The sequence below is a fragment of the Excalfactoria chinensis genome, chromosome 2, assembly GCF_039878825.1.
Source record: "Excalfactoria chinensis isolate bCotChi1 chromosome 2, bCotChi1.hap2, whole genome shotgun sequence".
Lineage (NCBI taxonomy): Eukaryota > Metazoa > Chordata > Aves > Galliformes > Phasianidae > Excalfactoria > Excalfactoria chinensis.
Window position 1 is genome coordinate 16,660,905 of NC_092826.1, and position 12,573 is coordinate 16,673,477.

At 44.3% G+C, this 12,573-nt stretch overlaps 1 protein-coding gene across 3 annotated transcripts in view; it reads left to right on the forward strand.

Moving 5' to 3' along the window:
- SYBU (syntabulin) overlaps nucleotides 1-12,411 on the forward strand; it is a 42,290-nt gene extending 29,879 nt beyond the window's left edge. For 2 of the 3 annotated variants that reach the window (XM_072327851.1, XM_072327852.1), the window contains exons 4-7: nucleotides 5,972-6,074; nucleotides 8,463-8,666; nucleotides 9,760-9,909; nucleotides 10,289-12,354. In XM_072327851.1, the coding sequence (XP_072183952.1) occupies nucleotides 5,972-6,074; nucleotides 8,463-8,666; nucleotides 9,760-9,909; nucleotides 10,289-11,381 (1,550 nt within the window). In that variant the 3' untranslated portion in view covers nucleotides 11,382-12,354. Of the gene's footprint in view, nucleotides 1-5,971; nucleotides 6,075-8,462; nucleotides 8,667-9,759; nucleotides 9,910-10,288 lie in introns of all 3 variants that reach the window. The other variant, XM_072327850.1, reaches the window with a different exon arrangement.
- Nucleotides 12,412-12,573: the final 162 nt, after the last annotated feature.

Consider the following 12,573-nt stretch of genomic DNA (forward strand, 5'->3'; position numbering starts at 1 on the left):
TCCAGCATTCAGTTGTAGCTGCTCTACAAATCTGTGAGCTAAAACCAACGATTAAGGAATACACAAGCTTTGATTGCAGTGATACACAAAATACACATGGTGGCTCTCTGCCAGTATCAGTAATTAGTTTGTAGTGACTGTGTTTTTGGAGAAGGGCTTGATTGATTGTGGTTTCACAGCATCCGCAAGTCACATTCTGTATTCATTTGGAGATCTGCAGTGCTTATAATTTGCATTAATGTAGTTCAGATTGTTATCAAAACTACCGTATTTAGATGAGATCAGAAAACTGCATAATGAGATACATTTTGATTATATTATTTGATAGCAAATCTTATTCTGAGGTAAAAAGATTAAGGCAGCAGGATGAGCCAAGATGAATAATTAGTTTAGATCACACAAGAAGCATTCTGAGTGGAAGGGATCATTTATAAAATCAAGTTTAGGTCCAAACAGAGGGAAGCAGGATCTGTGTTGCAGATCTTCTCTGAAGTCTTCCAGCTGAAACTGAGCTGGAAACTCCTCACCCAGCAGGTCTGAGCAATTGAGAACTCACTGAGCATTTTGCTGCACATCTCTTTGGGCTGCATGGGGACAGGGGAGGGGAGGCCTACTTTTTCCTTTGAGACTGATGATGCCAGGCATTGCTGTGCCCATCTGGTTGTGAGCCTGCAGCTCACAGCTCTGAGCTTGATGACTGCAGTGAGCACAGAGGGGTTAGCGAGACACTAAAACGCAGGGCTCACAGCAGTGAGCAGGCAAGGCACACCTCCTCCAGGCCATAGGAAATGCCAGAGGAGGGCCTGTCCTCCATATGGAGCCTTCTAGTCCTGATTGCACCCATGTGCTGGTTGCTGGACTACCTCTTATCTGTTCAGACATTTCATTCCTTTAAAACATGACCAGCCCAGTGTTACAGCCATATTTGGTGCCATAACTGAGAGGTTACACAAAAGCATTTTCCTTGAGCAGCTGGTGCTCAAGGGAAAGGCTGGAATCCAGTGCCTTCCATTGGCTAAGGGAGTTCAGGTCCTCACTGCTCCTAAGATACTCTGACATTGCAGACTTCTGGCAGTCTTCATTTACTTCAGCGTAAGTGCTGGGGAAGGGTATGAGACATTGGCAGAAGGAGAGGAAGCAAGACAGCTTGTGTCAGCCCAGGAGCGGTCAGCATGGAGGGAGTCCCTTGTGTGTTCCGAGCTCATGGCATTATATCTGCTCTTACTTCATCACTGTGTGGCATAAAATATCATCGTATGCCTGAGATAAAGGTCTGTTCTGAAGTAACTGTCAAATAGGCAGTAAGACAAAGATCATGGACTGGAAACAAAACCCATTGTCAGCTATGGTACTGACACTGCAGATCAAGCCTGAGGCCCACTGCAACACATTGTCCCTGAAACAAGTCTTGTTTAAGGGTGCTACTGAAGAAAAGCCTGAAACACTAAAGTGGGACTTCATGACTTCTTTCAAGCTTTCTTTGCTTACTTTTCTCAATGAATACTGGGCAGTTCTTCTCCAGATTGCCTGTGGTGAGGACAGGCTTGCAGGAACCCCCCCCACCATGTTAAACAGAAAGGACACAGCATCACCATTTCCTGGGCGGATACTGTTTATGTTGTTGGAGGTTAGAAATGGAGACGAAGCTGTGCTAAAGGTTTCAAGATAAAGGAAACCAAATCTCCCAGAACTTTTAAAAGAAGCACTATGATAGAAGGCCTTCTGCTTTTCCAGCTGCTGCCAATGGTGCTGCTGAAGTTCTTGCACTCAGGCTCTATCTATCTCTGCCCCTTGTTTCTTTGCCAAAATTTGGTTTCTTTGCCAAAATTCAGATCCACTGATAATGAAACAAGATGGTACCTCTCGATCTTGATAGTGATAGGATAAGGGGTAATGGTTTTTAAACTGAGACAGGGGATGTTTAGGTTAGATATAGGAGGAAGTTTTTCACACAGAGCATGGTGACACATTGGAACGGGTTGCCCAAGGAGGCTGTGGATGTCCCATCCCTGGAGGCATTCAGGGCCAGGCTGGATGTGGCACTGGGCAGCCTGATCTGGTGGTTGGCAACCCTGCACATAGAAGGGGGATTGAAACCAGATGATCTTCATGGTCCTTTTCAACCCAGGTCATTTTATGATTCTATGATATACGTGCATGATATGGTATTTCAGTACAGCATACTGTCCTGATGGAGCCTATACGATATAATCTGTTCAATATAATACATCTGTACAGTATCATATATAATCTATTCTGCCTGTAAGTGCTCTGAATAATCACTTTGCGGTATGGTTGTCCTAATGCTATGGCTGAGACAGTAAATAGAGCAGGGTTAATGGTGTGGTATTTCTACACCCCAGAATGAAGATGTGATTGCTGCAGTACAGAAATAGGGAAAGCTGGAGGCAGCATGCTGTTGGGTCAGTGCCACTGCCCATGGAGCATTGCAGTGCTGGGTTCTGCACCATTTCACTCCTGCTCCTCACATACCTATCCTAGGTAGCCAGTTAGGACAAAAGACTGTGGTTTTAATAAATGTCAGCTGCTTTCATGGTTAATGCTGCTTCTGGGGGTCATTCTACTGCTTGCATTTGTGAGCTTTTGTGGTGACATTATCTCAGTCACATAGCAGCCAGCAGGCTTCCCAAGGTCCTGTGGCTGTGGGAGATGACTGTAGGAGGGACGAGGTGCTTTGCTCTGGCCCTGCGCACATTGCTGGTAGAGGGGGAGCTTCTCCTCTTTGTTAAGAATACTTGTAAGACCCAGAGAAATATGTTGCAATTTATGGGCAAATGCCTGTTATTTTACATAGCGGTGTCTACCAAGTAGGAGAAAATATTTTTAGGTCTCCTAGTAACACTCCTGTCAATCTCTGTTACATGCAAAGCTGGCTTGAACATAACTAACACACTGGGAAATATTACTGACAGTGACCACTTTAGTTTGTAAAAATGTTCTGGAAGATCTTATGAATATACACATGCCCAATTTTGAGCATAAGTAGTCTCAGCCTTAAGATCATATACAGTTGTTATCGGAACCGGGGTCACAAAGGTTAATTCTTGCTTTGGAGAACAGTTCCTGGTCAGAAACCTCAGCGGCTGCATTTCCAGGCTCTGCTAAGTCCTATCTGCAGTACCTGGCTTGGCAGCCTTCCCCAGCACTGCGCTGCTGGCCAAGCGGGTCAGGGAGAAGCTATTATTAAACCTTGCTTCTTTGAGATGCTTTCAATAGCAAGATCTGATTATGGTGCGGGTTGCTTAATCATAGATGAGCCCTACAGGGCTCATGCTGTCTGTGCTGGGCTTTGGGAGCTGCCGGCGTCGGCGGGGGCACCAGTGTCTGGGGGGCCAGACAGCGGAGGTATGGAATCCATGCAAGGGGTTTACCTGCTTAGGTCTGGTTGGCAAAAGCAAATTTGTGTGGTAGCAAGATAGTGCTGTGTGTGCTGTAATCTCTTAGATGGGAGTGCTTTGTCTATCAGGAAAGCTGCTGCAGCTTTGGCCATTTATGTTCAGCAGTCATTTTACATCCCTAAGGAGAGGGTTACTGACACCTGTGTTTGTAGACACGATAAAAATACCCTGTGGATAAAAGCAGAGTTGTGCTTTGCCTCCCTGCCCTTCCCTGTCTTTCCATGTGGTTTCAATTTGCTCCTGGCCTTAGTGACTTGGGGCAGCCCAGGTCTGGCTATCAAGGATGCTGAGCCGGGCATGGGCTGGTTAGAGGCTGTAAAGCCGGGTCCCTGTCATGGCATTCTGGACTGTGCTGTTCCACGCTTTGAAGTTACTCTGGAATGGACTGGGCTGATCAAGCAGCACAGAGAAACAGAGTGAAGTTTGCAGCCATCTAAGATTTACAGGTTCACCAACTTCAGGAGCACAAAGGGGCAGTCACCTGCTCTGTCCAAGCGCCCTGACTGAGCCCCTGGCCTCCCTGCCTTCTGCTTCCAGCCTCTGCCCACTCCCACCAGGCATGGTGCTTGCAGGGGCTGGGGGCACAGTGCAGCTGCTCCAATGCAGGCTGCCCGCTGCTGAGAGCTGTCCCTGAACATATCCTTTATGGTGGGATGCTGCAGAGTATTAAACATCACAAAGCCATGTGTGCCTTGAATATCTCTTCAATTAGGACACTTTCCATGTGAAAGTAGCCAGAACACAGAAATGTTTTTCCCTCTGGTGATTGCTGTGGTCTTCTGCCCTGTCATAGAATCACAGAATCATCACAGTTGGAAAAGACCTCTAAGATCAACAAGTCCAGTTGTCAGGCTGTCACACCATGCCCACTAAATCATGCCCCTGCATACCACATCTACATTTCTTGAACATCTCCAGGAATGGTGACTCTTTCAGAAAACATTTTCCGCATATCCATCCTGAACCTCCCCTGGTACAACTTCAGGTCGTTACTTCTCATCCTGTCCCTGTTACCCTGGAGAAAAGGCTGACTCCTGCCTCACCACAGCCTCCTTTCAGGCAGTTGTAGAGGACAGTGAGGTCTCTCCTAAGCCTCCTCTTCTCCAGACTAAGCAATCCCAGTTCCCTCCTCTCCCCATTAGATTTGTGCTCCAGGCCCTCATAGCTTCATACCCTTCCCAGGACATGCTCCAGAGCCCCACTGTCTTTCTTGTAGCAAAGGGCCCCAAACTGAACACAGCACTAGAGGTCCTCACATGAGACCCCAGTAAATACTAGAGACTGGACAGAGGGTTGTACCCAAGTTTCTGGCACCCCTTTGTTTCTGTGTGGGTGCCAGGTACATAAACTTGATCTGTAGCTTGCAGCGTGAAAGAACAACAAAACCAGCTCATTCCTGCCGCATCTGAGTGTGTGGCAAAGGGACGTCACAGGAAGGGCAGTGCTTTCCTTGCTGTCCATCTACTTCTTGAGGCTGGGTGTGCGGGTTGGAGCCACAAGTCATGTAAATCCTTCCAGTCGGACTCTGTAACTGGGAAATTACATCAGAATGGGATCCTAAGGCCACTAGGAATGGTTGCAGAATGTTCTATCCTGTTTCTGTGAAAAGGTGTTCCACCAGTGCCCTTCCATGTGTGCTCAGGAGCATAAGGTGTGCCCATCAGCTTTGTTTAAGGCTGAAGGATCTGAGGACTTTATTTACCAACACGGGGATTGTAGCAGCTGTAGCTGCATCTCCCCCTCGTGGAAAAACACTTCAATGGCCGTCTGAGTAACAAACTGAAATAAATCCTAACTTCAGGGCTTTCTTCTGGGTAAGAATACCCTGTTAATACTTCTATGTACTGCTGGCCTTAGAAAAATGAGGGCACTTTTCTCATATGTAAAAGGGCTTGGGAAATACAAGCTGTAATCCATAGAAAGTCAGTAATCAGATAGATTAACACCCAAGAAGCAGCTGAGAGCCATGCAATATTATTGGATTATTTTAAAGCCATTAGAACTGCCCTACTATGCTTCTGTACCACATGAAAACCTGCATACGTTTATACATATACATACATATATACTATGCAAGGCTATATGCATTTATACTTATATTACGTGTATATCAGTCAGCTCAGAATCCATAATAGAAGCTTCTTTCCTCCCAGCAGGTAGCATTTTCATATGGTTTAAAGCAATAGAAGTCCGTTTACATTTGAATGCTTTTAATCACTGTGTTCTTGAAGGAGCCATGTAAGCAGCCTCATCGTATCCTGATAGCTGTAAGGAAACAAACCAGGTTACCACAACAGCCTAGTTCTGAATTGGCTTCTGTAGAGTGAAGCAGTTGGTGTCCAAAGTTTTTTGTTGAAGTGCCAGTTCTGAAGAAATACTGAAAGTCTGGAACGCATCCAGTGCTCGTCCTTGGGGATATTAGAAAATTCATGCCACTTCTAAAATTCACACGAGATAGACAAAGGAAGGATGCTTGTGATTCATTGTTATTTGAAAACACTCTTTGAGTTACAGTTTCCATCGTGTCTTTACTCTTCCCTTTTCCTTTCCAGGGAGTGAGGCTGATTTTAGCTCTTCAAGCAGCACAGGCAGTATTTCAGCTCCTGAAGTCCATATGTCTGCTGCTGGGAGTAAAAGATCTTCTTTTTCTCGCAAGTAAGCAAATTTTCCTGTATGTTTCAAATGTAGCTAGTACAAAGATGGACTGCTGTGTAAGGTGCATGCATACATTATCACTACTGGGAGTTTTAAAACAGCCTGGGTAATACTATGCACTTGGGCAGCACTAATCTTTCAGAAAGAAGAAAGACAAATGATTGCATTGGTTAGAACAAGACTTGTCAAGGTATCAGATCAGCCAACTGATACTGATTTTTAACCACAACAAGTACTGGAGATGCAGGTAGGAGAGACAGAAGAAACAGTGTCTGAAGTAGGAGAGGAAGCAACTGGGTGCGCATCAGTTAACAGTAGTATTTTTAACTGTTAACCTCAGCCTTTTTGGTCATAGCACTTTGTTTTTTTTGCTATGGCTTGCTATAAATTGTTGGCTCAGCGTGTCACTTTCCAGGTTGTGACCTTATTTTTTATAGGAAGAAGTTAACAGTATTGTCTTTAATGTTCTTTTCTGAAACATTCTCATCCAGCCTTTATATAAACAAAACAATGTACAAATAAAATATATATATATATGTGTATATATATATATATGTATGTATATATATAGTCATCCATCTAAATGAACCTTTTGTTGAAAGATTTCTGTAAGTTTTCTCTGTATGATCTGTGAGTGGCAAATAAGGCAGCTTGTGAGTACTGGGGTGTTGGATGGAGCTGTCAGCGCGCACTGTGCTCTGCCCACGCAGTCCCTGCTGCTGCACTTTTTGGAGTAGGTGGAAAGAGTTCCAATTGACAAGACTTGTTTCCTGCTCTTTGTGGAGTCACGGGAGTGGAGCTGGCAGGCAGACCGGGGCCAGCAGCAGGATACCCATATGCTGAAGTCACGCTGACTTCTCTGAGCTCGCAGTGTGCCCCAGCATACAGAGATCAGCAGAATGGTGCTTCATGAACAGTTTTGTATCTGTATCATGAGGTGGTTAGAAAAAGAAACAGTAGTTCAGTTCTCTGTAGGTTAAATCTAACAAGTTACTGGCTGAGGAAGAGAACCCTGCTAAGTGTAATGTGAAGCTCTGAAGTGAGCTTACTTTCAGTAAGAGCATGTAGAGTTTCATGTATTACTGCGTATTTAAGTGCAACTTTAGACTGTACAGACGTATCTGAGCAGATAGAAGTCCTCTGTAATAGTACTCCTTAATATGCACTGCTGTGTTATTACACACAAGCCGATGCTGTGCTGAATGAAGTGGAAAGAGATGTTTCCTCTTGAACATGTTCTTTTTTAACTGAATAAACTCACTATGAAACATTTCAGTGTTGTCACAAACCACAGTCCTTCACTTTATTGTAAAATCATTATGAATTCACCCAAACCGCAGCGCTGTGATGCAGGCTTGCAGCACCGCCAGTCAGCCATCTGTTCCTTATAAACTGTTCCATTTTCAGAGAAAGGAGGAAACCAATTCAGACCATTTTAAGATATTTTGCTTCATAATTCTGTGGCATTTCAATTTTTACGTTCAAACCTCCTTTTTTTGCTGGCTTGCTTTGCCTTTTTCCATATTTTTGAAACCTGCCTTTCACTGCAGTGTAGAAGAACAACTTCTAGTAGAGGGTGAAGGTAGCAATGTAGGAAAGTAAATCAACTAAACAAATGAGGAATGCACCTCTAAAAGCTGGCTCCAGTGCCTCAGTTCTTTGGCAGTTACTGGGAAGTGCCAATATGAGTTGCATTAAAGCACACATGAATAGCAGTTTTTTTAGTAAAGACGTGGAAAAGAAAGGTAAATATGTATGACAGAAACTGCAAGAAAGAAGAAACTCTGCTTTCTTTGTCTATTTTAATACTATTTCAGCCTGCTCTCAGTAGGGTCCAAACTATATCTAAGCGAATGAATAGCTGATAATGACAGCCAAAACATACAGTTTGCCAAACAGGAGAACAGGGGCTCAAACAAAATCTGTCTTCACACTGTGATCCCTCAGGCTGCTTGCTGAGAATCATGAGAAAAGTCTAAGAACCCTCCACCAGCCTCCAAGGATGGGCATCTCTGCAGGCCTGGCAGAGGAAAGCTGAAAAGTGGTCCTTGTAGAACTAGTCGAGTTTGCAGTCTTCCAATTACTTAATGGAGTCAGAAGTTCAGGGAACACAGCTGATCTGATGGAGTCACTGGAAACTGCTGCAAACCAAGAAACGTGAAAATGCCAGAGCTTTCCCTACATCACATAGTTCAAAAAAGATCCTCACAATCATCGAAAGAACATGTAGTGGCCGATGACATGTAGCCTTCATTTCTTCCAAGCCACTCACAGTCATTTTTATGTTTTAGCGGTGTCTCATAGGCAACTCTGTATGTAAGTAAGACAAATAACGGGTTGTGTGACGAGGATAATCAGTGTGCTTTAACCATTTTGGTTCCTCTCCAGTCGTGGCCCTTATGGTCGGAATAGTGGATCCTCGTCCTACAAGTCTGGAGCCAGCCCACCTGCTTCCCGTGAAAAGGACCATTTGTCAACACTGTGCAGAAGTCAGCAGAATCCTGTTAACATCCATCAGAATTATGGGGTTTCTTCTCCCAGTAGCAGTAACTCAGGCTCATACAAAGGAAGTGACACCAGCCCAATAATGAGGCAAGTGTTTATTTAATCACCCCAGCGTTCAGTGCTCTGACTTACCTTCTCTGCACTGGAACACAGGGTCAGCAGTCGGGATTGCTGAGCAAGTCATCTTGCTCCTCAGCATAGGCGTGACTCCTCATATTGGTTGCTTGACTGCAGGATGCTCCAGCCTGTATTTTCCTGCCACTGTAGAAGCTTGATTGTTTCAGCACAGTGAAATTAGAGGTTACTCTCAGTCAGAGGCCTCTTGTGGTTGGTTTTCACTCCAAGACTATATCTCTTTAATGTCATGCCAGTCAGTTCTTACGTGAACTTACTGCTTCTTTCACTGAAGGGTCATTTTAATTTGGTGAGAGTTGGGTGTGGTAGAATAGAAAATGTTATACACTCAGGCAGAAGTTCACCGTCTAGCCTTAGGCATTTACCCAAGGAGTGCAGTTTCCTGTGCAGGAAAGAAAACAGGTACCTGCCAGAAGATGCAGCAGTAGTGCAGAGACTGAATTGCTGCCGTTCTGCTGCTCTCCCTTTCTCTCTCAGACAACTCAACAGTTCTAGCATAGTAGATACACACCTAAACCTAGATGCAGTGAATCTGGGTTTCAGTTTGCTCAACTCTGTAGCTCACATTTGCTTTTAAACTCAGTTCTTCCAATAGCTTGGCCATGTCTTTAGCTGAGTGCCATTGCCTGTGGTGTGGCTGTCTGCTCTTCAATGCTCCACCCATTTTAGATGAGTTGATGCCTGGGTGTTTCAAAGTTAAGTAACTCTTGATGTCATTGCACTGCAGCCAATTGCAGTAAATAGTAAATGCTTTGTGATAGCCACATATCAGCAGTTTCCTCAAGTACTTGGCGGAGTGAGTCACTTGTGCTGACACTGAGAAGCCCCAGATGAATCAAGTGTAAATTCAGTGTTGTTTTTCTATTTTTATTTTTATTTTTATTTTTATTTTTATTTTTATTTTTATTTTTATTTTTATTTTTATTTTTATTTTTATTTTTATTTTTATTTTTATTTTTATTTTTATTTTTATTTTTATTTTTTGCTAAGAGTGAAGAACCACAGGGGTGATGTTATGTGATGGCTTTTCTTTTTTTCTTTCCAGGCGATCAGGGAGATATTTGACTTGTGTTGATCACCACAGTGTTAAGCCACAAAATCCAGAGCAGTATTTGACCCCTCTACAGCAGAAGGAAGTCACAGTTCGGCATTTGAAAACAAAGCTGAAGGAATCTCAGAGCAAGCTTAAAGAAAGGTATGTTCCATTTCAGAAACTGGAATTACAAAGATTTATTCAGGAGCATTTAGGGATGGGAATTCTGAATCACAGAATCATAGAATGGTGCAGGTTGAAAAGGACCACAATGATCATCCAGTTTCAACCCCCTGCTATGTGCAGGGTTGCCAACCACCAGACCAGGCTGTCCAGAGCCACATCCAGCCTGGCCTTGAATGCCTCCAGGGATGGGGCACCCACAGCCTCCTTGGGCAACCTGTTCCAGTGAGTCACCACCCTCTGTGTGAAAAACTTCTTCCTATATCTAACCTAAACATCCCCTGTCTCCTTGCAGTCTCTCCACTAGCTGGCACTAACTGACCAGTCAGAGAAGTGTTACATTTTTCTCTTTCTACAGGGAGACTGAAATAGAAGAGCTCAAAGCTCAGCTGGGACGCATGAGGGAAGACTGGATTGAAGAAGAGTGTCATCGTGTGGAGGCACAGCTGGCCCTCAAGGAAGCGAAAAAGGAAATTAAACAACTCAAGCAGGTTATTGAAACCATGAAAAACAACTTGGCGGAGAAAGACAAAGGAATTCAGAAATATTTCATAGACATAAACATTCAGAACAAGAAACTGGAGTCTTTGCTGCACAGCATGGAGATGGCTCAGAACGGCTCTCTGCGGGATGAGGATGTGTCTGACGCACCAGGGAAGCCATTGGCACTGTATGCCAGGTTGCCAGACACCCCCATCAAGGAGGAGCAAGCTTTGGAGGTTGATAGTGGGGTGCTTCTAAATGAGGACATAGTTAATGGGAACGATTCATTTCAAGAGACTTTCAGCACTGCATGTGTTGAGTCAGTTGATCCAGCTTTCTTCATTTCTGCTGTGGATCAAGAGGTGCTTGAAAATGTTCCTGATGAAAAACTAAGGTCTCCTAGGAAGGAGGAGAGGAGCAGCATCGTGATGGTGGAACAGTCTGTCCAGACTGACGTGGTGCCATATAGCCTCAATGTGGAGCGGCTCATTCAGAACATCTTCGGATCTCAGGATGTCTCTCCTCTGAGCCCACCTTCCTCACTGAAGGAATTGAGCGATTTTTCTTCTGGAAGCTTCAGTGATTCTGCTATAGTAGTGGACTTAACTCCAAGTGATCCAAACTCTGCTATCCTTTTGTCTCCTATGGAGTCTCCGTGCAGAAAGGTGGATTACGGAGTTGATGAAAATCATGTCATGAAAGAACTTGATTTTACGGAAACGCGTGATGAAGTGTTCGGGTATGTGACTACTTCCTCTGAGACAGGAATAGTGCAGAGGCACTGGAGTGGAAGTCTCCTTGTAGATGTTCTGGCTGTAGCAGCCCCTGTTGTACCCACTGTCCTGTGGGCATTCAGTACTCAGAGAGGAGGAGTAGATCCCATTTACAATATTGGAGCGTTGCTTCGTGGGTGCTGCCTGGTGGCCCTGCACTCATTGCGTCGTACAGCCTTCAATATTAGAGTCTAAATTCCACTGTCACTGGGCACCAATGGGCTGAGGTAGAGAGAGGGGGATGAGATATACAAGAAGATATTGTATATTCTGGCAGAGTCCATTGTTTTGCTCTTGAATACTTAATTTGCACTATAAATTGGTTCAAAAACATGTTCCTTGTTTCCAAATGAAGACAGTTGAACCCTGTAGTTCCGCAGAATGTTTTTAACTGATGTAGCCCAGTACTGCTACCTACAGAAGTAGTCTTCCTGCTCCCAGTCACCAGTTCCCTCCTTCTGCTGGTGTATTTCTCAGGCCAGCGCATCCACACAGTAATGGGGATCAGGGACAGCAAAGAGCTAGCACAGCTTCAAGCCTGTGTTAGCCTTCATGTCCCTTTTACCCAGCCAGTTCACTGTGCAAATGCACAAACACTGTGCTGTGCCTCACGGGCAGCGTGAGGTGCACATAGAAACAAAAGACCAGGGAAAGGTGGGGTATTTCTGTAGGCAACAGTAACAAAGCATTTGTGAAACTACAGTGTTAAGTAACACGGAGACTCGTTTCCACTCAGTGTACCACACATGTACTCTCAAAAGCATGCTTGCGCTCGCCATTTGTTGTCTGATGCTTCAATCCAATTTAGAGAAGAAAACAAATGTATTTCCCAGACAGCTTCCAGCACATCCTTCATGCCTGTCTTGTGTAGTGCTCTTCTAAATCCTGCAACTGCTTGAGCATTCCACCGGTCTTGTGTGTATATGGACTGTAACCAAACGTCCAGTTCTTGGGAGTCTTGAAACTGTTAGGACGATAAATATTGGCGTGGATACACTTTGAATAGTAATGTCGTTTTAGAGTCTTAATGTATTGGAACCTGATAGTCATTTGAGCCCTGTGAAATACCACCTGTAAATGAATCGTGTTTTAACTTATTGTTTATTTAACTGCTTTATTGTAAATTACCTTTATAACCACAAGTTCAGTAAAGCATGTTAGAAATGTTAAAAAATCTTTCGAGTGCTTTATTGTAGCAAAGCTATTAAAAGAGATACTCAGTTTCAGCTGGATGTCACACCTGCAGAGCAGGAGGAGGCACCACATTGAGGCATGAGGAACTGTCAGCATCCTGAGAGTTTAAGAGAAAACTACTTCCAGCCCCAAAAGGGAGCACCGCACTGTGCTGGGTCAGCAATGCAGCTGCTGCCTGCTCAGCCGTGCCCGT